This window comes from Paroedura picta, chromosome 4 (assembly GCF_049243985.1).
Source record: "Paroedura picta isolate Pp20150507F chromosome 4, Ppicta_v3.0, whole genome shotgun sequence".
NCBI lineage: Eukaryota > Metazoa > Chordata > Lepidosauria > Squamata > Gekkonidae > Paroedura > Paroedura picta.
In genome coordinates this window covers 85,881,902-85,907,631 of record NC_135372.1, presented here as the reverse complement: position 1 = coordinate 85,907,631, position 25,730 = coordinate 85,881,902, and the positions used below count along the sequence as shown (strand labels likewise).

General features: G+C 43.4%; 1 protein-coding gene across 1 annotated transcript; it reads right to left on the bottom strand.

The window, feature by feature from the left end:
* Nucleotides 1–1,062: 1,062 nt before the first annotated feature.
* Nucleotides 1,063–25,730, bottom strand: LOC143835726 (cytochrome P450 4A4-like). The gene is made up of 12 exons (XM_077333838.1): nt 25,417–25,730; nt 23,393–23,534; nt 21,855–21,899; nt 18,930–19,057; nt 18,431–18,561; nt 18,183–18,337; nt 17,228–17,334; nt 16,640–16,830; nt 14,701–14,834; nt 11,593–11,657; nt 8,081–8,163; nt 1,063–2,021 (listed from the first exon to the last, which is right to left on the bottom strand). Exons 1-12 carry the CDS (start codon nt 25,600–25,602, stop codon nt 1,847–1,849), a joined length of 1,542 nt encoding a protein of 513 aa, XP_077189953.1. The 5' UTR covers nt 25,603–25,730; the 3' UTR covers nt 1,063–1,846.

Here is a 25,730-nt window from a genome sequence, read left to right as displayed (position 1 = left end):
AATCAAAGACTTTCCACTTGTTTTCCTTTATTTATTCAGGCCAGAACGTCCAGCTGCCTCCTGTTGCCTCTCCCCCAGAGCTTTCCAGGGCTTCTGTTTGAGGTAGTAACCACATTCTGAACTAGGGCTGCCAGCTCCAGGTTGAGAAATTCTTGGATATTTGAAGGGAGGCCCTTGGGAGGGTGAGGTTTACAGAGAGGAAGGTCCTCAGCAGGGTATAATGCCATACAGTTACCTTCTAAAGCAGCTGTTTTCTTCAGAAGTGGAATAAATGTTTTAAATATAGAAATAAATAATAAACTATGTTGTCTGGAGATCAATTGTAATTCCAGAGGTTGCCCGGAGGTTGACAACCCCATTCTGAAGCTACTGTTGCCTCACCTACTTTAAATATTGAAGCAGAGATATATCTGTGTAGACAGGTATCCTCCTGCACCCACATTTCCAAGTGCCACTTGAAAAGGGGAATCAACATCCCGCCCCTACCATGCTCCAGGCCCAATCAGGATAGGGATCTTGAGACATTTTTAGAGAGACAGTGGGTCTGTGGGTGAAACTCTTGGATGCCATCCCAGCCACCACATCCCAGCCACCATCTTTCCCCTAAACTTTATGTAGCTGCCATAATGGGGAGGCATCAAGCTCTCAGGCTTTTAAATTTGCTGCATAAGAGCTGCTTGTTATAGAATGAGATCTTGTTTCAAAAGACTAGGACAATGTAGTTAATGAAGTAATGTCTCTCAAAACATTTATTTGTTCAATTATTATAATCCTGTATTTCAGTTATCGCATAGTGACTCACTGACCATTTATGTACTGGAGATTTCATGCTGGGCTGCAGGCTGGAGTTTTAGTTGTGGCGGGTTCTCCCACCTCTTCCTGCACCCACATGGTGGAACATTTGGCCTGGTGCACCTCATCCACCCCTGATTTGTGCTCCTGCATGGAAGCTGGGGCAGTGAAGTTTCCAGAGCGTAAACCAGGGGTAGTCAAACTGCGGCCCTCCAGATGTCCATGGACTACAATTCCCAGAAGCCCCTGCCAGCATTCGCTGGCAGGGGCTTCTGGGAATGGTAGTCCATGGACATCTGGAGGGCCGCAGTTTGACTACCCCTGGCGTAAACGGTCACAGCGATGCAATACAATTCAGTATATCCATAAAGCTAGTTATCAACAAATGCTGACCTACGCTGATTTAGGCTATAAAATCTTTAGGGAAAAGGAAGATTTTCACCTTCTTCCACCAATGAGCAAGTTGTGGGAATTGAGGAAAAGTTAGAAAGTTGCTACTAAACATAGCATATCAACTTTCAGCACTGCAGATTTTGAATAACACAGGAGACAAGAGGGAACTGTGCTTCCTTCCCTGGGACAGCTTCTATATGTCAGAGCAGCAGTCTCCCAGCATTATTCTCCAGAACCTACAAGGCAGGATTGGAATTCTGCAGAGTCCATGCTCCTGGGCCAAGCCCTTCGCTCTCTCAGTGCCTTCACCTGGGGATACAGAGTGAGTGGCAACCTGGAGCAGGGCTTTCTCAGTGATGGCATCTTCTCTGTGGACCATCCTTCACCTTAAGGCTTGCTTGGCGCCTAGCCTATTGACTTTAGGAGCCAGGTAAAAGCATTTTTCCATCCAGGCTTTGAATTTAAAATGTTTCCAGTCCTTTGTTATTTCAATCCTATTGTTTTATGGCAGTTGTTAATTTAAAAATCATGTTGCCTTAAAAATTAAAATTAAAAAATTGCTTGTGTCTTGTACAGAAATTAAAGGGAGTGCTCACAAAATTTGCAGTAATGAAGGGAAATCATTCCTTTCAGTCCAAAAGCAACATTTATGTTCCATCCTTCATTGTCCATCAAGTTTTTTTAGCAGAATATGTATCCCATTTTGTGACTTCAAGACAACCTGAGGAATCGGAATTGGAAGCTTTGCTGGATCAGGCAAGATTTCAAACCGGAGCAGGATTTGGGCAATAGCCACTTTAATTTCATTCATGGCAAACTGCTGTCCAATGCAGTTCCTGATTGAAGAGAGAGACAGAGAGTGAGATAAATTTTATTTACTTATTTCCGTTACTAAATACAGTCTGCCTTTCTTTCTAAGCATCAAGGTAAATCACAAAATGCACAAAATCAAAAAGGCATCATAAGAATAAGCAGTGCGGGCTAGGATTACAAAATTAAAAAACTATAGGGGAAAAGAATAAGATATGGCACACAGTAAACACTATAGGGAATGGATTATGAAAGTGAAAGGCAGTATAGTAATGGCAAGAAGGTACATACAATAAATAGTGAAATAATCTGCAATCCTATAATCTTTATAAAAGCATCCCCCCTGAGCCAATTCCATTATACTACAACCCATTTCCTTTATAAAAATGCCATTACTGTTTTACACATTCTGCAAAATGATAGGAATGTGGAGGCTCCTGACCAGGGAGCCACAACAGAGAATGCTCAGGTGTAAACAGGGATGTGTCCTTGGATATATACTGTCCAAATACATACCTGAAAAATGTCCTACCAATATGTAGGGTAGGAGACCCAGCTGACATTTGTGATTCTTGAAGCTGAAGCCAACTGAGAATAGACAGACGCAGCAGACCAGCTTTAAAGGGTGAAGCACTGAAGCCCTGCTCTTCGAAGATGACCCCAGGCAACTGATTGGCTGGACTGGTCTGCCAATAGAGTCAGCCCAGATGGCTTTTCACTGCAACCATGTATCTGAGGGGAGGAACAGGAAACCCTCCCCTTTTTTGTTCACTTCTTGCCCTGTGGCCACAAACGGCTGTGGTTTCTTGGGAATACTGTGCTGATTCTGCACTTACTTTGTTTATTCAGTTGTGGATTGTGCTGAATTCAGATCCATTTGAACTCAGGTCTTCCTCTATCCCCCCCCTCCCAATTTAAAAAGAAAAGTTTTCTGCATGTGATTAGGGAAGCCCAGAAGGGGTGGGGAGCCAAGCGCAGCAGGATCCTCTTTCTTTTCTTGAAGTGGGGGGAGACGATTGGAAACAGCAGAGGAGGGGGGGAACCAAGAGGCCAATCTCTGCCAAGAGAAGTTAGGGCTTCCCCTTTAAGAGTAACTGTGCAGCTTGGGGACAAGGAAGCCTTTGAACTGATCCCTGGCCAATCAGGGCTTTTCTACAGCATTGGAGGCTCAAGACAGCTAGTTGGTTCGGGACAAGCAGAGATCTCAAACATTTCTGGAAATATTCATAAATATTTGGAAATATGCAAGGCTGTTATTTTAAGGATCCCAAGCCTGTGGAAAACTTTACTATTTAAGAGGTCTCCTGGCCAATGGGCCTTGAAGGACTCAACAGGGCAAGACCCACACTGAGGACAACTGTTCTCCAACAGAAATCCTCTGATTGTGATTCATAAGGAGCTATTTGAACCAATCCAAAGCACACCACTTGATCCTTACTTCTTCTCCAGGCATCTCAATAAGATGGCATGGTCTGGCATACCAAAGGCTGCTGATAAATTCAGCATGTGCAGCCCTTGTCTACATACAAATAAAGATCATCAACTAAAGCCATTAGCCTGCCAGAAAAAATGCTGGAAGGGGGTCTACAGAAAATGAATTATCCAAGAAGTCCTGGTGTTGGTCTGCAGCTGGTGCCATAATCATCTTGACCAGGAAGGGAAAATTACAGGTAGGACAATAATGGGCCACATAGAATCATAGAGTTGGAAGGGGCCATACAGGCCATCTAGTCCAACCCCCTGCTCAACGCAGGATCAGCCCTAAGCATCCTAAAGCATCCAAGAAAAGTGTGTATCCAACCTTTGCTTGAAGACTGCCAGTGAGGGGGAGCTCAACACCTCCTTAGGCAGCCTATTCCACTGCTGAACTACTCTGACTGTGAAAATTGTTTTCCTGATATCTAGACTATATCGTTGTACTTGTAGTTTAAACCCATTACTGCGTGTCCTTTCCTCTGCAGCCAATGGGAACAGCATCCTGCCCTCTTCCAAATGACAACCTTTCAAATACTTAGAGGGCTATCATGTCCCTTCTCAACCTCCTTTTCTCCAGGCTGAACATTCCCAAGTCCCTCAACCTATCTTCATAGGGCTTGGTCCCTTGGCCCCAGATCACCCTCGTTGCTCTCCTCTGTACCCTTTCAATTTTATCTACGTCCTTCTTGAAGTGAGGCCTCCAGAACTGCACACAGTACTCCAGGTGTGGTCTGACCAGTGCCATATACAATGGGACTATGACATCCTGTGATTTTGATGTGATGCCCCAGTTGATACAGCCCAAAATGGCATTTGCCTTTTTTACTGCTGCATCACACTGCCTGCTCATGTTTAGTTTACAATCCACAAGTACCCCAAGGTCTCGTTCACACACTGTGTTACCTAGAACCATATCCCCCATCCAGTAGGCATGCTTTTCATTTTTCTGACCCAGATGCAGAACTTTACACTTATCTTTATTAAATTGCATCTTGTTCTCATTTGCCATTTTTCCATTGTGTTCAGATCTCGTTGAACTCTGTCTCTATCTTCTGGAGTATTTGCCAGTCCTCCCAATTTGGTGTCGTCTGCAAACTTGATGAGTAGTCCTTCCACCCCTCATCTAGATCGTTAATAAATATGTTAAAAAGTACCGGACCGAGCCCTGAGCCCTGAGGTACCCCGCTACTCACCTCTCTCCAGTCTGATAAAACACCATTGACAACAACTCTTTGAGTGCGGTTCTCTAACCAAATTCCTATCCACCTAACTATCTGAAAATCCAGATTGCAGTCCTTCAATTTATCCATCAGAACATCATGGGGAACCTTATCAATAGCTTTACTAAAATCCAAGTAAACGACATCAACCGAATTTCCACGATCCAGCAAACCTATCACTTGGTCAAAAAAGGAAACCAGGTTGGTCTGACAGGACCTGTTGGAGACAAATCCATGCTGACTTCCTTGGATCACCAAATTGTCCTCCAGATGTTTGCAGATTGCTCCCTTTAATATCTGCTTTATTATCTTACCCACAACAGATGTCAGACTCACTGGTCTATAGTTTCCCGGGTCATCCTTCCTCCGTTTTTTGAAAATCGGAATAATGTTTGCTCTCTTCCAATCCTCCGGGACATCTCCAGTCCTTAAAGAGGTCCTGAAGATGATGGATAAGGGTTCTGCAAGTTCTCCAAAAAGTTCTTTGAGCACTCTCGGGTGCATTTCATCCAGCCCAGGGGATTTGAACTCATCCAGTGCAGCTAAATGCCTCTCAACAACCTCTCTGTCCATGTCAACCTGCCACCCAGACACTATCTCTTGGCTACTGCCATCTCTAGATGTGCCTAAACCCTTTGACCTGTGGGGAAAAACAGATGTAAAATAGGTGCTGAGGCTTTCTGCTTTCTCTGCATCCTCCGTTAGAGTTTGTCCATCCGCACCCAACCGTGGGCCTATTGCCTCCTTTACTTTACCTTTGTCCCTCACATAACTGAAAAATCTTTTCTTGTTACAGTGGGCTTCCCTGGCCAATCTTAACTCACTCTCAGCTTTGGCCTTTCTGATGATTGATCTACAGTGCCTAGTAACCTGTAGGTACTCTTCTTTTGAGCTCTGTCCTTCCCTCCATTTCCCTCCATTTCCCTTTTCTTTCTCAGTTCCTCTTGAAGTTCTCTGTTCATCCAAATAGGCTTCTTATAGCTCCTGCACTGTTTTCGTCTTTCTGGGATAGTCATTGATTGAGCATGCAATAGCTCTTGTTTGAGTAGTGCCCACCCTTCACATGCTCCCTTCCCTTCCAGCATTCTCGTCCATGGTATGACATTCATCATGTCTCTGAGTTTATTAAAGTTTGCCCTACGAAAATCCAACATCCGCGTCCGGCTACAAGCTTCCTTGCCTCCCCATCTCAAAAGGAATTCACATAATTTTTCTCTAGAATTTTTTTAAAGTAATGATAGTATAACTGCATCTTTCATTGGCCAAGGAAACGTGCCTCAGGATAGTGACTGATTCATGATGGACCTCAGGGATACTTTCATTAATCTGTCCATGATTTCATCAATCAGTGGGAAATTTTACAGAGCCACAAATCCTGTTGATAACTGCATGAGAGTAATTCAGAAATATTCCAGACTGTGTACATTTCTACATCCCTGGGCCGGATGAAATGCACCTGAGAATGCTCAAAGAACTTTCCGGAGAACTTGCAGAACCCTTGTCCATCATCTTCGGGACCTCTTTAAGGACTGGAGATGTCCCGGAGGACTGGAAGAGAGCAAACGTTATCCCGATCTTCAAAAAAGGGAGGAAGGATGACCCGGGAAACTACAGACCAGTGTGTCTGACCTCTGTTGTGGGTAAGATAATGGAACAAATATTAAAGGGAACAATCTGCAAACATCTGGAGGACAATTTGTTGATCCAAGGAAGTCAGCATGGATTTGTCTCCAACAGGTCCTGTCAGACCAACCTGGTTTCCTTTTTTGACCAAGTAACAGGTTTGCTGGATCGTGGAAATCTGGTTGATGTCATTTACTTGGATTTCAGTAAAGCTTTTGATAAGGTTCCCCATGATGGATAAATTGAAGGACTGCAATTCGGATTTTCAGATAGTTAGGTGGATAGGAAATTGGTTAGAAAACCGCACTCAAAGAGTTGTTGTCAATGGTGTTTCATCAGACTGGAGGAAGGTGTGTAGCGGGGTACCTCAGGGCTCGGTGCTCGGTCTGGTACTTTTTAACATATTTATTAATGATCTAGATGAGGGGGTGAAGGGACTACTCATCAAGTTTGCAGATGACACCAAATTGGGAGGACTGGCAAATACTCCAGAAGATAGAGACAGAGTTCAATGAGATCTGAACACAATGGAAAAATGGGCAATGAGAACAAGATGCAATTTAATAAAGATAAGTCTAAAGTTCTGCATCTGGGTCAGAAAAATGAAAAGCATGCCTACTGGATGCTTCTAGGTAACACAGTGTGTGAACGAGACCTTGGGGTACTAGTGGATCGTAAACTAAACATGAGCAGGCAGTGTGATGCAGCGGTAAAAAAGGCAAATGCCATTTTGGGCTATATCAACAGGGGCATAACATTGAATTACAAGATGTCATAGTCCCATTGTATACGGCACTGGTTAGACCACGCCTCGAGTACGGTGTGCAGTTCTGGAGGCCTCAGTTCAAGAAGGACATAGATAAAATTGAAAGGGTACAGAGGAGAGCAACGAGGGTGATCTGGGGCCAAGGGACCAAGCCCTATGAAGATAGGTTGAGGGACTTGGGAATGTTCAGCCTGGAGAAAAGGAGGTTGAGAGGGGACATGATAGCCCTCTTTAAGTATTTTAAAGATTGTCATTTGGAGGAGGGCAGGATGCTGTTCCTATTGGCTGCAGAGGAAAGGACACGTAGTAATGAGTTTAAACTACAAGTACAACAATATAGGCTAGATATCAGGAAAACAATGTTCACAGTCAGAGTAGTTCAGCAGTGGAATAGGCTGCCTAAGGAGGTGGTGAGCTCCCCCTCACTGGCAGTCTTCAAGCAAAGGTTGGATACACACTTTCCTTGGATGCTTTAGGATGCTTTGGGCTGATCCTGCATTTAGCAGGGAGTTGGACTGGATGGCCTGTATGGCCCTTTCCAACTCTTTGATTATATGATTCTATGATTCTGTGATTGTGACTCAGCTATATTACAACCAGCATGCTGGAATGCTTTTAAGAAATCATATTAGGAAAAAACCTTTCAAACATGAACATGTTACAGTTCCAGAAAGAAACAGTTCATGTGAAAGCAGCCCCAGAGAGGAAATATTGAACCTTGAAATGATGTGCATGCAGACAGTTTACATCATTTTATGATATTTGGAGGGAAAAGTCTCCTATACAATTATAATTGTTCTAGACTTGATCTCAGGAATGTATTTGGTCTATATACTGATTCAAGCACTGATAGCATTGTCTTTCACTATAAACCAAGCTAGCCTTCTTCTCTTTCTGTTCCGTCATATATCATTTGTTCTTCTTCTTTCAGTCTTCTGTGTACAGGGCCTTCTGAATGCAAAGAAAGATTGTGATCAGCAAAAATTAAAAATCTGCTCACCTTGGTCCAGCTGCAAAGGGCACAAAAGCATGAGAATGTCGTTGAGAAGAGTTTTCTAATGAGAATCTTGTGGGATCAAACACCTAGAGGAAGATAATGCAAATAACTTTTTAGGAGCTTTTGATACATTATTTCACTTTTGAAAACTATCTTGATGCACTTGAAGGTAACATGCAAACTCTAGGCCATATGTGTATTGGATACTTGCAGACTCTTGTTAGAATCTTGAGATTCCCAAACTCTTGTTTCTTCTAAAATTACACTAATCTTAAAGTACTTCTTAAAGTACAGTATAGTACACCTAAACAGTTCTGCAGGGCCTGCAAAAGGAAGCTCCTCCGTCAGGCATTTGATTGAGGTTGACCTCAACCAAACACTTCCCATTGACCCCTGAGCCTCCTTCTTATGGAAACCACTGCCGATCCATCCAGTGCACAGGGCTGTTAGTACGCAATAGTTGTGAATGTTCTCTCCATTGTTCTACCAATCTATTGTATTTTCTAACTGTTTCTACCGTATTATTGTTAAAAGTATTGAGTTAACTGTATTGTTCCCTGTTTTATGTAAACCACCCTGAGCCTTAGGGATGGTGGATGGATGGATGAATAAATAAATATATAACTAAATACATTCTTGTGGCTGCAGAGCTTTGTTGGAAAATAAGTTGAAGATATAAATAAAAAAGTATAAACGATATTGACCCCAAATTATGCATGTGAGTTTCTGTGCCATCACATTTTCCCAACAGGTGGTAAATGTTATGACTCAAGCCATTAACTCTCTGATGAAAGCAGTTTGTGACTGGAACCACATATGCAACTCTGGTTGCTGGATTCTAGGTACCATACTATCATGGAAAGGGACAGGACCATGCAGTATGATGGGCTGTATTTTTTTTTTAGAAGCTTAGAAATGCTGTATAAACAGATAAAGGACTGTGAAGGGTTAATTCTTCACACAGGTAGAGAACCATAAGTGACAGAGAAGTTAGGGCTTCCCCTTTAAGGCAAGCTTGCAGCCTGGGAACAAGCTGGGTGAGCAGCTCAGGGATATTGTTAACTGCTCTCTCCAGTTGGGGGGGTTTCCTGAGATGCTGAAGGAGGCGATGGTGTGCCCTCTCCTCAAGAAGCCATCCCTGGACCCGCATGACCCTGCAAGCTACCACCCAGTAGCGCATTTAGTGTTCCTGGGTAAGGTGGTGGAAAGGGCTGCGGCGGACCAGCTCCTAGCGTTCCTGGAAGAAACTTCGGCACTCAATCCATACCAGTCTGGCTTCCGCCCTGGTCATGGGGTGGAGACTGTGTTGGTCTCCTTGTTGGATGACCTCCGTCGCCAGTTTGACCGAGGTGGCTCTGCTGTGCTAGTTCTTTTAGATCTGTCGGCCGCGTTTGATGTGGTCGATCACGAGCTGCTAGCGAGCCGCCTTGCCGGTACAGGGATAAGGGGTACAGCGTTACGCTGGATACGCTCCTTCCTCCAAAACCGGACACAGAGGGTAGCCGTGGGAGAGGAAGTATCGGGCCCTTACCGGCTCCCCTGTGGGGTCCCACAGGGTTCGGTGCTCTCTTCTACATTATTTAACATCTTTATGCACCCTCTGGCTCAACTGGTACGGAGCTATGGGCTGGGTTGCCACCAGTACGCTGATGACACCCAGCTCTTTCTCCTCATGGATGGCCACCCGGACTCCCCCCCAGATCCATTTGCCAGATGTTTGGAAGCCGTAGCTGGATGGCTCGAGCAGAGTCGCCTGAAACTCAACCCCTCCAAGACGGAAGTTCTGTGGTTGGGCCGTAGGGGGGCAGATCAGGAAGCGCGCTTACCCTTTCTGGCCGGGACGCAACTTAATATCGCGTCTCAGGCCAGGAATTTAGGGGTGACCATTGATGCCTCACTAACACTCGAGGCACAGGTTAAACAGGTAGCTAGCCGGGCATTTTTCCATCTTCGCCAGGCTCGGCTACTAGTGCCCTATCTGTCCTCCGAACACCTGGCCACAGTGATCCATGCGACGGTCACCTCTAGACTAGATTTCTGTAACTCGCTCTACACCGGCCTGCCTCTGGGCTTGATCCGGAAACTGCAACTCATCCAAAATGCGGCTGCTAGACTCCTCACAGCTACACCATGGAGGGCTCACATCCATCCAGTTCTGAGGCAGCTGCATTGGTTACCGGTTGCCTTCCGGATCAGGTTCAAGGTTTTGGTTTTGACCTTCAAGGCCATCCGTGGTCTAGGCCCAGCATATATGAGGGACCGCCTTTTGCCCTATATCCCCCGCAGGGCTTTACGCTCTGTGGGGGCTAACCTATTGGTCGTTCCCGGCCCCAAGGAAGCCCGCCTGGCCTCGACTAGGGCCAGGGCCTTTTCGGTCCTGGCCCCAACCTGGTGGAATGAGCTCCCGGAAGAGCTGAGGGCCCTGCGGGAATTACCAGCATTCCGCAGGGCCTGTAAGACGGAGCTCTTCCGCCAGGCTTATAACTGAGGCCGGGCGGAAAGAAGATCAGCCCCCCCTCACAAACTGGCGGTAGAGAGCATCACCCCCCTCCTGTAGTTGAGGATGCGGAGAGCAAATGAGTAGATTATGCCATCGCTGTTGCCATTACTGTAAATTATCGGTTTTTATTGTCATTTTATGGTTTTAGGGGACGGGGTTATGTAAGCCGCCTCGAGCCTTCGGGGGGAGGTGGGGTATAAATACAAATATAATAATAATAATAATAATAATAATAATAATAATAATAATAATAATAATAATAATAATAATAATAATAATAATAATAATAATAATAAAAGGGAAGCCTTTGAATTGAAGCCTTGGCCAATCAGGGCTTCTCTACCATGGAGACACAGCAGCAAGTTGTTTCAGGGAAAGCAGACAGCTTCATGCTTTCTCATGCTGATTTTTCAAACACTGAGGGTTATATTCACTTTATGATATTGCGGGGGGGGGAGGTAGGGTCACTCCAGATGAATCATGCTTGTCGCAGAGGGAAAATTTGAAGCGCACAAAATCAAAGTGGAAATCGCATTCAGTGGAGACGGCAGGGACTGAATCGACCTGGGATTGGAGAAAAGCTCCGTGCAGATTCAGCCCAGATCTCTGAAGCTAAACAATGTTGGTACTTGGAAGGGAGACAAACAAGGAAGACTCTGCAGAGGGAGGCAATGGCAAATGCCTTCTGCTTCTCACTAGCCTTGAAACCCCTTCCTGCAGTTGCCATAAGTTGCCTGAGATGATGGCTGTTTCACACACACAGAGAAACCCATTTCAAAATATTTTTAAGAAACTAAGGAAACATAATTTCATATCCTGATTTAATATAAACAATTTCAGTACAAAAATGTCACAAACTATGTGCAGCATGTCCAGTAGCTGTGACTTTACACATTCTTCATTGATACATATTTTTGTCATTAATTAAAATATGCAGATCCCTGGGCTATATTAACATATTCTGGAATTAGTGGTGAAAGCTATTGTTTGTCTTTGTTACAAAGAAACAGATTACCTCTGGATCTTCCCATATGCTTGGGTTTCGGTGGATATTATAAATGCTAATTGCCACTTTGGAACCTGCAAAACAAAGTGATTACCAAGTTAACATCAATAAAGTGATAACTAGGTTAACATCTAGCAAGCTAGGAGCTCTCCTGAATCGAACATATCCTCCCACAATCATGTATTCATAGAGCTGCAGCTCCAGTCTCTGTCAGGCTTTTTACAAGTAACGTTTTTAAACAATGAATGTTACAATTTTATTAAATGTAAAGATTCATAAATATGTCATCTAACTTTGTTGGTGCAGAAACAGGAAATGAAAATCACTTATTATGCCCCATTTCTGTTGTGATAGGTCACCTTGGGACTAAAATATAAATAACAAAAGGGCTCAAATAAACTATTGTGGTTCTACAGTTGAAGTGCTGCAACTTTGCAAATTGTGATTCATGTAAGAGATGACTTCAGCTCCTGATTTATCCTATATTTGAGTTCTATAATGAGACCAACAAGATTTTGGGGGTATGAGCTCCCTTCATCTGATATCTTAAGGATTCGCATAACCACTTTTTCTCCTTCTATCAAATGTGTGCTAGAGATTACATGTTCTGAATACTGTGACCAATGTACTGTCAGAAGATATGACTCTATGCTAATATTCAGTGACACTTCCCTGTCAGGAAGAGTCATGGTTAAATGTTGAGCTTGTTCAGAATTATGCCATTACAACCACATTTCTTGTATGGGGGGGAGGGGAATGGGAAAGATAGTGCAGGGAAACTGGTTTAGGAGCAGCGGCTGCTTCCACCATGTTGCTTTGCCACACCCATCCATCCTTTCTTGGCTCAACAGAGTCTTCCTGAAGTGACTGTGGAGGAACCCTATATACAGTCTCCCAGCAACCGGACATGCAACAACATGAAAAATTGTACAGTAGGACTGAGTTCTGCAACCTGAAATTTTAGTTTAGCTAACAAGGAAAGAAATCCTCTGGCACACATGGTTCACCCTGGAGTTGTGCGTGTGCACAACTCCAGGACAGAAAGGGTCCACCGTGCCTTACTGTGGTGGCAATGGAGGGCAGCGGGGAGGGGGGGCATAGCACAAAGGTGAGATAGAGTCACAACTCTATCCCATCATCATGGGGGTGAAAAAACGCTCTGTTTGGCTCTTTGTGTTGCAAAGCACCGTGGAGTCAAGCAGGACATTTTGTGACCCTCCTGGGACACCGTAGGCAGGGGAGAGGAAACGGGCCTGGACAACCTGGCTCTACCCTTCATGCACAGGCCCAGCCCAGCATAGTTGCCAATGGAACCTGCATTAAAAAAGGGAAAGTACAAAAATCATAATTCCCTTAATGCATGGTATTGGAGTCCCTAAAACAGGCTAGGGCCAGGAGGTGGCGGAGCCTTTGGTGATGTCATGTATAAGCAGGGATTTGCCTCACTGTTATGTAGGCACTGGCCCAGCCTTTTTCCCCTGTGCATAATCGATCTGTGAGACACTATGCTGGGCTAGGTGGGCCACTGATCTGATCCAGCAGAGTTCTTCTTACATTCTTAGGTCTTATGTTCAATTGGAGATATCAGGGGGGAACTGCTATGGTGGATTTGTTTAACTACAACAGCCATTGTTCTCACAGCAGTGGGTACTAAAGAGGCATGTCAGGCTCCCACCAGGGGCAAAGAATTCCCTGATCCTAGGTGCCTGCCCTGAAGCCAATAAGTTGGCCAATGGGGGAATTACAAAGGCAGAAGAAAACCTAGGTGTACACTAGAAGTGACACCATCACATACCCAGCAATGCAAGGATATTCCAGTGTTTGGGCAAAAACTGTGGTAAGAATTACTTCTATCATAGAGTTTCTTCTTTTTAATTACTGTTCTTGTGACAAAAATCAGAAACAGTGACTCATCACAAATGAAAAGGGGAGCCTAAGATTTGTTGCCTGAGTTACAATGTGATTTTACTACAGCTGCCAAACACAGTTACTTGTTCATCTTCACTATAATAAAGTGATGCCCAAATACAAGTGTCACTGCATCATCGGCAACATGACATCAGACCCCACCCTCAGACCCCACCTGGCTTGCGCTGACGCTGCGCAGGTGCACATGACAGGAAAGGTGCGTGGGAGGCTCGCGGGAGAGGCACTCAGGAGGCGAGGTGAGCCCAGTCGAAGGGAGGGAAGATGGTGGCCTCCGCACCACTGCTGCCATCGCCCAGGTTGCCCCCGTGCCACGGCGGCAGTGATGGCGGCGCGTCTCGCCTTACGATTTCTAAATTCTGGTCACCTTACCCTAGTACTAGATCATGGCTCAATAGTACGGCATGTGATTTGGGTACAGCAGGTTTTGAGATACAGAAGGATGCAGACTGAATCTTTGACATCTCAGCTTAGAAGATCCTAGGTGAAAGGTATCGTTCTAAGATCTTGGAGATTTAGTAGAAATAATACTGATATATGAAGCTGCCTCAAGTTTGGATCTTCCATGGACACTTTGTATAAATCCTTTTGAACAGAAACAGAAACATACTTTTAAAGCTTTTATATTTCTGCAATAAAAATAAACCTTAAATTCAAATTGAAAGCTACCCAACACTATTTTTGAACTTGTGCTTGCATAATAAATTGAGTTGAACTGTTATTTAAATTTTTAAAAGGCAAGGTCCTATTAAAGTTAATATTTTAAGCCCCATTTTCTTTACTATAGTTACTATGTATATTTGAATTAGCAAACAGCATTCCTTTTGCTTGCTTGTTTGCTGATTTTTCACTTATTCCTCTCTTTTAAGGTGGCCCAAGTCCCCCCCCCAAAAAACCCTTTATTCTTAAAGATAAGCAGATCCTCACAACAGCACAATGGGGCCTCTGTAGTTAGTGGGGGAATCAGCAGACCACTGCTCCCTCTTAAGTCTTCAGAATGTGGTTGGATACAGGCCAGTATATTTACTTCACCTGGATAATTAAGCATATGTTTAACTTTCTCTCAATGAAATGAATGAAATATAACCTTTAACAACAAATGTTTCATTCTCCAAATATTTTATTCACATTAAACAAAGACATAGCTAAAAGACAGAACTTAGGCTCCAGAAAGGACAAATCTAAACTAACCTTTAGGCAAGGTGCGGCCATCGCAAAACGTTATGGGTTTACTAAGTTGTCGTGACACAGCTGGGACTGGAGGGTAAAGACGGAGGGCTTCCTTAATACACATGGTGGTGTAAGTCATTTTCCCAAGGTCTTCCCTGAGAGAACCAAGTAGAAGAGCAAGGATTAAGCAACTCCTTCACTCACATTCATGACAGTAACTACCAACCATTAGGCAACACATGGGCATAAAGCAAGTGTTCATACATCACTGGATGTTGGGAACTTTGGTTCTCTTTTTCTTCCTGTGAGGCCAATTCTATGATAGCAGTTATAATGAAATGATCAACAAATAGAAGAAGAAGAAGAAGAAGAAGAGTTGGTTCTTATATGCCGCTTTTCCCTACCCGAAGGAGGCTCAAAGCGGCTTACAGTCGCCTTCACATTCCTCTCCCCACAACAGACACCCTGTGGGGTGGGTGAGGCTGAGAGAGCCCTGATATCACTGCTCGGTCAGAACAATTTTATCAGTGCCGTGGCGAGCCCAAGGTCACCCAGCTGGATGCATGTGGGGGAGCGCAGAATCGAACCCGGCATGCCAGATTAGAAGTCCGCACTCCTAACCACTACACCAAACTGGCTCTCATAGTTCTTCATTTAGGTAGGAGAAATTAAATGCATCACTATAGCGTGGGTGAGACTTGTCTTGGAGGTAGCATGTGTGAAAAGGATCTGGGGGTCTTTGTAGGCCATACACTGAACATGTGTCAGTAGTGTGATTCGGTGGCTAAAGAGATAAACAGGATTTTGGGCTGTATTGAAAGTAGTGTCCAGATCGCATTCTCCACTCTGGTAGGAACTCACTTGGAGTACTGTGTTCAGTTTTGGGCACTAGAACTGAAGAAAGACATAGAGAAACTGGAGCATGTCCAGAGGAGGGCAATGAAGATGGTGAGGGGGTTGGAGACCAAGTCATTTGAGGAAAGGTTGAGGGAGCTTTGCCTGTTTAGCCTGGAGAGAAGATGACTAAGAGGTGATATGATAACCATCTTCAAATACTTGAAGGGTTGTCATATAGAAGATGGAGCAGTATTGTTTTCTGTGGCCCCAGAGGGTCTGACCAGAACCAATGTGTTGAAATGAATTCAAAAGAATTTTCGGCTAAACATCTGGATGAAGTTCCTCACAGTTAGAGCGGTTCCTCAGTGGAACAGGCTTCCTCTGGAGGTGGTGAGTTCTCTGTCTTTGGAAGTTTTTAAGCAGAGCCTAGATAGTAATCTGACAGAAATGCTGTTTTTATGAACTTAGGCAATTGTGAGTAGGTGGGCAGGAAGGGATGTACCAGGATTTGTCTCTTCCTTGCATACTCAGGGAATTGCTAATCACCACTGGGGTATGGTAGGTCAATTTCCTCCAGACCAGGTTGTATTCTGGAGATTTTGGGGGGAGGAATCACTTGGGCATGAAATTGGGGTTACTGGGTGGGCAGATAGTTGTGAGTTCCTGCACTGTGCAGGAGGTTAGACTAGATGACCCTGGAAGTCCCTTCCAACTCTACGATGGTATTTTCTTGCACATAATCTTAAGGCACTATTGGAATCCAAAGCATATGAGTTGGGGATTTTTTTTACCAACAAGAAAACATGTAATAATATATCAAAAGCTGATATCATATTAACAGGTTCCTCTGTAAGTTAAAACAAACCAATAAACCCCAGATGTGGAAGCTTGCTATGGTTGGATGAGAGGTCACACATGAATGTAAAAGCAATAGTATCCCAGAGTGGTAAAAGGTTTGGTAACAATGAGATGAATCAAAGTAGGGAAAACTCAGTAGTGGCCAAATTCTGTTTATTTAAAATAAGCACATATTGAATTGCAACCAAACTGTATTAGGAACTCTGTCAGGGATCACTGATTCAAAACAAACAATACAAAGACATCAGGTTATAATAATTCTCACCACTGCACTGTGTCTCGTTCTCCCAAAGCATCCTTTAGTTCCTCCCTGCATCTTTGCTGATGTCCGGGATTCTGAGCCATAGCATGTAAGATCCAGGAAATACCACTGGTTGTGGTATCATGGCCTTCAAACATGAAGGTGTCTACTTCCGCACGCAGATCTTCATCAGATAACCCAACTCCATTTTCATCCTGATAAGCAAGAAGATGTGCTATTAGATTAGTCAAAACTGATTGAGACATAAAAACATTTTCTACATTAAAAAGTCAAGGGAAGATAAAAGGCTTCCTTTTTAAACTCAAGTTAGATGAAATCTGGGACATGTTAACATGTTGTTGATGCCTAATTGGAATACACACAGTCCAGTAATACCTTTACTCTGAAAAAGTGTGCCTGCTCACAAAAGCTTCTATCTTGAATAAAACTTTGTCTTAAAGATGCCACTGGACTCAAACTTTGTTCTGCTGCTTCAGACCAGCATGGCTACCCCTGCTGTCTTCATGGAATATACACAATGCCACATAGGAAGAATGGTTATTTAGTTAGGCTAACAGCACATAACAAAGACATCAGATTAAAGTTTCTTACTTTGGCACAAAGAAGAATATCTAGAAAATCCAAGTTTCGTTTCTTCTGAATCTTCTCGAGCTCTCCATTCTCCTTGAAGGATCTCCTCCTGTTTTCTATGACTTTTTCTGTGACATGTATTAGAGAAGATATTTACTGACATGGTGGCTTTAACCTGAAGTCATAACACTGGATTGATTCCCATCATCTTTTTTGCTGGCATTTAAAAAAGGTGGAGGTATCTCCCTGAGTTCCCTTTCTCACTACAGTCCTACCTCATATGGCTTTTCTGGCCACTTGGCTCCCACAGTCTCTAGCATGGTCTTTTCAGGTAGTGGTTAAAGGTGGTGTGATGGACTGTACTTTTAAAGGCTTAGAATTGCTGTGTAAACTGATCAGACTGTGAAAGGTTGATTATTCACAGAACTAGAGAGTCTTGAGTGACAGGCTGTTCCAACAGATTTGACTGGTTAGCATCAGATGAGCAGAGAAAAATGTCTGAACTGGATGCCGAGAAGAATTTAGTCTGATTTCAGCCCTATCTGAGAAGAGCTGAGTACTGATAGATTTGGAATTCAGTCCTGACAGAGTAGTTTAACACAGACAGAAGAACTGAGGAAACTTGGCAAGGATGAGTGGGTAGTTATATATGTTTGAATACAAACATATATTTGTTATCACTTTAAAACTTATTTGACTGTCTTCCACACTGCTTTTTTCTGATGAAGATATATTTAAAAGAGGACAGTATACTAAATGCCTGTTTTGCCTCTTTTTGATGGATTTTCTGTGAAGGTGCATTTAGCATATGTTATGCATGTGTGCTTTTTGAGAGAATTTTTTAACATTTATTCAGTATGTTTAAGTTTAATCCAGTTCCTGTTTTGCAATTCTAAGGATTTTTAATGATTGGTTTGCCATACAGTATGTGCTTTTTAGTATTTTTTCATTCTGTGAATGGAAAGTGGGGTGGTACCTGTATGTTCATGGGCCAATTTGCAGGCTTCCCGGAAATGACGCCCATCTGAACTGCACCAATAGATGAGATCATTCCGAAGCAAGAGTGTGCGGGCTCTCTGAGACAGTAGATAGGTCAGGTCATATACAGCTTTGACATAATAATCCAACTGTCTGGAGACAAAATTTATTTTTAAAATCTTTTCATTTTAATGATAATAGTCACAGTTCAAAGAAAAATTACTATTGGATTTAGACAATACAAACCTATGAGTCTGGCAATTGCTCTGGTAACTGAATGCACATTTCATTATGCTGTCTAGAGTCATCAAGCTGACATGTTCAAACACCTCCAGTGACTTCATGGCATCCTTGGCAATCAGATTCTCCCATTTATCCTAAAATATATAAGGAAAGTTAGTTTTCAAGACACTGTGGCATAGCTAAATGGAATGGCTATTATGGTTAACATTCTTATTATGTGAGCACATTTTTCAACAAAGATAAAATTGGTAACTACTACCTTAACGAACTATGTACATTTGTGCAAGGGGAATGGACTGGGGAGGACTGGCTTGGCTTATAAGCATACTGAACATTTCATGCTCATTGAACATAATGGTCAGTTTCATTATTTTGAATTTGTTGTATAAGTATTTTTAGTGTTACAGAAATGTAATATTTTTCATCAGTCTCTTATTCCCCTTGATCTTACTCTTCTCTCTTCAGAGATATAAGAAAACAGCAACATCAATATTATACCTACCAACATCTCTTTGGCTGAATCCGCAATCAGGGGTACATAATGTTTTAAAATGTCATAATGGAACCCTGGAGTCAACAATCGACGATGTTGAAACCACTTTGGTCCGCTTAGGATCAGCAGCCCTTTGCCTGTGGAACAAAAGAAAGAAAGAAAGAAAGAAAGAAAGAAAGAAAGAAAGAAAGAAAGAAAGAAAGAAAGAAAGAAAGAAAGAAAGAAAGAAAGAAAGAAAGAAAGAAAGAAAGAAAGAAAGAAAGAGAAATTTAAGAATATTGCAGAGCCTAAACAGATTAAGGTAAAGGTAAAGGTATCCCCTGTGCAAGCACCGAGTCATGTCTGACCCTTGGGGTGACGCCCTCCAGCATTTTCATGGCAGATTCAATATGGGGTGGTTTGCCAGTGCCTTCCCCAGTCATTACCGTTTACCCCCCAGCAAGCTGGGCACTCATTTTACCAACCTCGGAAGGATGGAAGGCTGAGTCAACCTTGAGCCGGCTGCTAGGATTGAACTCCCAGCCTCATGGGCAGAGCTTTCAGACAGCATGTCTGCTGCCTTAACACTCTAAGCCACAAGAGGCTATACCCTAATTGAGGGATGCTTGGGATTTTAGAGGAGCAAGGCATTCCTAATATGGACCTTTTTGTACAGATATACTGAATGACATACAGTGTCTGGGGCCGTGACAGAAAATAATATTTGAAAAGCAGTGGTGCCACCTTTCTTGGTGCCCACTAAATGATGGGAGCAAGAATGGGAGAAAGAAAGGCAGAAAGAAAGGTGCATAGGAGCGAGAAAGGGGATGAAGGGGTGGGTGGATGGATGGAGAGAAGGAAGGAAGAAAGGAAGAAAGGGAGAAAGAAAGGAAAGGAGAAAGAGAGAAACAGAGCAAGCAAGAGGGAGAGAAAGAGGCAGAGTGAGAGGGGGTGAGGGGGGTCGCAGGGGAAGAGAGTAGTGGGTGGCTGGGTGCTTGGGTGCTGAGAAGCAGTGGCGGAGTGTGATTGCAAGTGGGGGGGGGCTCAGGGGTTCACCGTGGGGCAGAGAGGTGTGGGCCCAGCAGCCCCCCCTGGCCGGCTCCCTGGCCACCTTGGGGCTTCTGCCGGGCGCAGGGACAGCCCTGCGAGGCTGCTTCTGGGGCCAGCAGAAGGCCCCCGCAGCTCCCCCCAACCCCCTCCCCACCCGAGGCTGCTGCTTCGTCCCAGGGAAAAGAGCAGGGCCCGCACATCGCAGACGCGTCGAACCTGCTCTTTTCCCCAGGATGAAGCCGCTCCCCCTGCCCCCTTCCCACCCAAGGCCGCCGCTTTGTCCTGGGGAAAAGAGCAGGGCCGGCGTGTCTCAGACGCTTTATGGCTCCTGATCAGCCCCTTCAAATTTTTTATCCCAGACTCACCCCGTCCCTTTCTCCTCCCACATTGCCCTTAGTGCTTTATTCCTACCACTCCTGTGGAGCGGTTTACAGATAGTGATCATATATTCTTATGAGTTCTCTTGGCTTAAGGATGTTATTCTGCATGCTTAATTGTGGGGGTTGGGACTGGGTGGGGGAGACCTAGAGAGGTTGCAGTGTAAACAGTACAGTTTATGAATACACTACTAATCAAGCCCGCTGTATCTAAATACAGCGGGCGCTAGACCAGGGAGCCCCCGGCAGTCGCACAGAGCACGGCTGCTGGGGATTCCCTTTGTGCCTGAAGCCGCGAGAGGCGCTTAGCCGGGCAGGGAGCCCCCGGCTGCCGGGCAGGGAGCCCCCGGCAGCCGTGCTCCCAGCAGGCTGGGAATCAGCCGGGCCATTCGGCAGGCGCTTTGCACCTGCCGATTGGCCCGGCCGATGGTCTGTCTGGAGGAAGGGGCCAATCAGGCCCCTTCCTCATCACGGACAAAGCCCTCCCCCCAAGGGCTTAACGAATTATTTAGTCCGTGGCGCCCACGGCGCCGCGGGCGTTTTATGGATGGATATTGACCAAAAGCAACTTTTTGTACATAGTGAATGGAATGACAAAGATTTCTACATTTCTGTTTTGGTTCATTCTAAATGCATATTCTTCTTTTTCGTTGTTGTACAGCACATGTCCATTTGAAAAATATTTATTCTTTGTTTCAAGGGGAAACACATTTATGACTATATAGCTCATCCAAATCCAGCCGGGATACCATTTTCAGAGATTATACCCAGTACTCTAGGGATCATCCCTACCAAATTTCAGGCTGTTAGGTAAAAGTGTTTCCATTTTATAAGCAATTAAAATTCTTACGTACATAGTAGGTGGGGGCAGATGTTTGCATTCCAGAAAGCAGGGCATCATTAATATATAACAGGCACTATCAATACAGTATGTAACAGAGACCACCTACTTATTATTTGGATAACAAAAAACTGATGACATCATCAGTGTAAAGGGCTCTGAAAAGAACTGTGTTTGAAAAGACAGAGTATGTATTGAAATGGGGAAACCAGACACAGTGGAAAAGAAATTTACAATACATTTGCATTAAATTGTCATCATATCGTTTAAATTTCATATGAAGCTTCACCAATATTTTGATAAAAATCTAGGGAAAATTCAAGTTATTTGTTGCACATTTCCACGAAGGACTAAAGGGGGCATAGAATGATCTGGGATAATCAAAATGTCTAGATGATTGCTTTTAACAGCTATTTCTAAGAAATAATACAAAATAATTAGGAGAATTGCTGTTATTTTTGTCTCCTCTTTTTCTTTTCTTTTTCCATCCACTTTTTGTACTTGAAAAGTCTTTCTCTTACTTGATAAAAAATACTGCACCAAATTCAGAATCTGGTAAAAAGAGACTAAAAAGATTCCTAAATCAGGGCTGGAGAGGATTATAGCTTCTCTGCTTATAACTTCTGTTCCTTGGGTAACCAAGCATACTATATATATTTATAAAGGATGAATCATAATTCTACTTACCAATCCAGGGAATAAAGAACCTGTAGACCTGCATACTCTTAGGATCTGAAAAATGTAATTTAGAAGATTTTTATAATCAAGCATAGGACAACATTGGTCAAGAGCTAAATGTCCCTATGGTGAATACTCCAAGACTGGTTTATTTTAAATTCAGAAAATGCTACTTTTTATAATAAAAAATGTATTTCATCTGAATTTTATTCATGGAGTGCAAATATATAAATATATAAAAAACAATAAGAACAGTAGGGAGTGACACGAGTCACACATATATAAGTTAGTTATGTCGTAACATCCAAGACGTAACATTTTGACCTATACAGCTCTGCTTCAGAGGTCAATGTTAAGTACACACAATTGTTTTAGAAAAACACAGATATACATAAAATATGTTTTATATCATTTTCAATCACCAGTGTGGTAAAACAACTTCTATATTCAAGTGGAGGTCCCTTGCATATCCACTGGATGTTAAATGTTCTTAAACAAATAAGGGTATTTCAAGGGGCTCTCTTCAATAACCTTCTCCTGGTTTTGAACAAAACCTGCTCTGTACTCTGTACTCTTGTGTTCTGCATTTTATACCAGGTTGACATCTGGAGCTCTTCAAAGCTGTTCAAATTTGCTCGTTTTATTTGTCACAAGACCATTTTTATTTCTGTCACATAAAACCGTTTTGGTTCACATAGGCTTCTTTGTTCCTTTTTTATGTTTTTTTTAGGAGGGTAGTATCCACTGATAGAAGCAAGGATTGCTTTGGCTTGAACCCTACAGAGTACATCTGTAGGGATGTACAAGGATGAAGTTCTTTCCCAATTTACCCTTCTCCAGAATCCTCCTGATACCTTCTTGGTGCTGTTTCTTGAGGCTGGGAGAGCAAAGTGAACAAAAATACACACTGAAGAAAGGTAACACTGCCAGATGGGGCAGGCCAAGTGGGTAAGAGGAGTGGTAAATGCTTCCTTGAGAGTGGGAGTTGTGCTGCCTGTGGTCAAGGAGGCAGTGATTTGACCTGTTTTTTTGGGGGGGGGGCAGTTCTAATTATGAGCCCTACTTTTTGGGAAAACTACTTTTATGCCACCATAATGTTCATTGATGGAAAAGGTGGGTAAGTTATTGCTTTGTTGTACCTCTTCATTGAAGCCCCTTAGGTCATTCGGATCTTTGGCTATGCAAGTTCTGCAGCATCCAGCATTAGTGTCTTGGAGGCTGTTTGAGGATGGAGGAAAGTAGGATAGAATCACACTTTTATGTGCACACTCCTAATGTCTGGGTGTGATTGCCTAGGTCCTGATGAGTTATGTATTGATGGTTACAACCCTACATTAAAGACAGTAGATTGCTGATATTTGCTGCTATTGTTGTTTAGCTGCAGCTAATGATTGTTGTGTTTTTCCTGATCATTCTAATATTTTACTTAATCTTCCTCAGAACCCATCTGGCGGAAAATGTTTTTTATAAGGAATATGTGTATAAACAGCTCTGCAAAAGTAACTATTTAGCTACTAAAGGCTGATAATTGAATAACAGATAAGTACCTTGTCGAGCAAACACAGCTTTAGCATAATCCGGGTGGTTGATTAGTAAACTAGCTGAAAAGCCACCAAACCATCTAGGAAAGGCATAGGGGTATTTTTCTGCCCATTCTGAGATTTTTTTAAATTCTTGTCCTTGTTGGATCTACAACAGAAAATATGATAACAAGTAATAAAGCACCTCATTTGTTAAAATCGTAGAGCAGATTTTTTGTCCCATAAATACTTGGATCATTTTTTCATTTTTTAAAAATTTATTACCTGCCACACCCACTGGCTCAATACAGGTTACAGTGCTTAAAACCCCACAGTAAAAATACATAAAAGATCCCACTCCCTTAAAAATTCCAGCGGCATTCAAGCCAATAAACAAACAAACAAATAAATAAATAAATCCCACCCATTTCCCATAGCACAAGCACCCCTTCTATCCATTCCATTGCTCAGGGAGGGAAGTGTGTATGAGGGTCAGTATGTTGTCCCAGCTGAGACAAGGAAGGAGCCATAGATCTTAATTGGCCTAGCCTCAACCAAATACCTGGCAGAAGAGCTCAAAGGCCCTGTGGAACTGTGAAAGCTCTTTCAGGGCTTTTAGCTCTTCTGGGAGCTTATTCCACCAGGTCGGGGCCAGGCACACTTCCCTTGGGCTGGGGGTCACCAACTGATTGGCCCTGCAGGGGGCATAAGGTATTAGGCAGTCCCTCAGGTATGTGGGGGCCAGACCACAAATGGCCTTGAAGATCAATACCAAACCTTAAACTTGACCTGGGATGCCACCAGCAAGCAATGTAAGTGCTTCAGCACTGGCTGGAAATGGACCCTCCAAGTTGTCCCTGTGAGGACCATAGCAGCTGTGTTCTTTACCAGTTGCAATTTCCAGGTCAAGATGTGCAGAAAATCCCCCAAAATATTATACTGTGACAGGGTGGGACAGCCAGAATTATTCAGGAAGGGAAAAAAACAATAACTAGCATGGCTCAATATATGAAGGGAAAGAAAAGCGGAGGGAGAATCTTGCCTCTGAGGGAGAGAAGTGGATGGGGCCGTCATACTTGGCAAAATGAAAAAAAATCCTTGTGGGACTTTGCACAGACTCTGCATCTCATTTAAATTGTGTTACAACCAGCTCTGCATACTAAGCATGGCAGCACAATATCCACAAAAGCTGCAGCACTCTTCTCCAATTTAAATGAGTTGCCACTGAAAAAATCTATTTGCCAGCATTTTGCAGAGGTGGTTTTGTTGTATGTTAAATTAACAAGGGATTTGATAACGGCAGCGATCCGCTCAAATGGATCGGCTACTTCCGTGGATTCTGACATCTCCATAGATTCTGTCACTGAAAGAAAAGGCATTTTCCTACAACCCGGGAAACATCAAAAATATATTTATTTTTATTGAAATTATTGCAATTCCCAACTTCTAAATTTAACAGATTTTTAGAATTCATCATGCAGTTAATAAATATGAAAGGCGCGGTTCCCATTCCAGAAGGCAGCACCGAAGAAGAAGAAGAAGAAGAAGAAGAAGAAGAAGAAGAAGAAGAAGAAGAAGAAGAAGAAGAAGAAGAAGAAGAAGAAGAAGAAGAAGAGTTGGTTCTTATGTGCCGCTTTTCCCTACCCAAAGGAGGCTCAAAGCGGCTTACAGTCGCCTTCCCATTCCTCTCCCCACAACAGACACCCTGTGAGGTGGGTGAGGCTGAGAGAGCCCTGATATCACTGCTCGGTCAGAACAATTTTATCAGTGCCGTGGCGAGCCCAAGGTCACCCAGCTGGTTGCATGTGGGGGAGCGCAGAATCGAACCCGGCTCGCCAGATTAGAAGTCCGCACTCCTAACCACTACACCAAACTGGCTCTCAATCAAATAGGTACAAATTCAGATTATAAGGATAACCATAGCCAGTGTTTAATGAGGAAATTTTAATGAGAAAAAATATATAGAAGTCTTCCCATCTTACTTTGCACCTTAGTTGTGGTGTTCTATTAAAACCTTCCCCTTTTCCCTATCCCAAAGCCTCCTTCCTTACCTCCTTGTTGTGGCCATAAAACCAATGGCTGGGAGGTCCAGGGAACTTCTTGAAGGCATTTAGCAGTTCCTTTCTCTTCCAATATAACTGAATAGTTTTCAGTAACAAAAAGATGAAACTGAGCCCAATAAGTAAGTGCAGAACATGGGGAGAGGTGATCATCATTCTCTCTGACATGAAAGCCATGCTACAGCAGATTCCTTTGCTTTCCTAACTGCTTTTACATTGGCTTTTTACTCTGTGTATAGGAGCAGCAGCCAGCATGCCTTTCACCCCTCCTTCTCAGTCAGTGTTGCGTGCTGGAATGTTTTCAA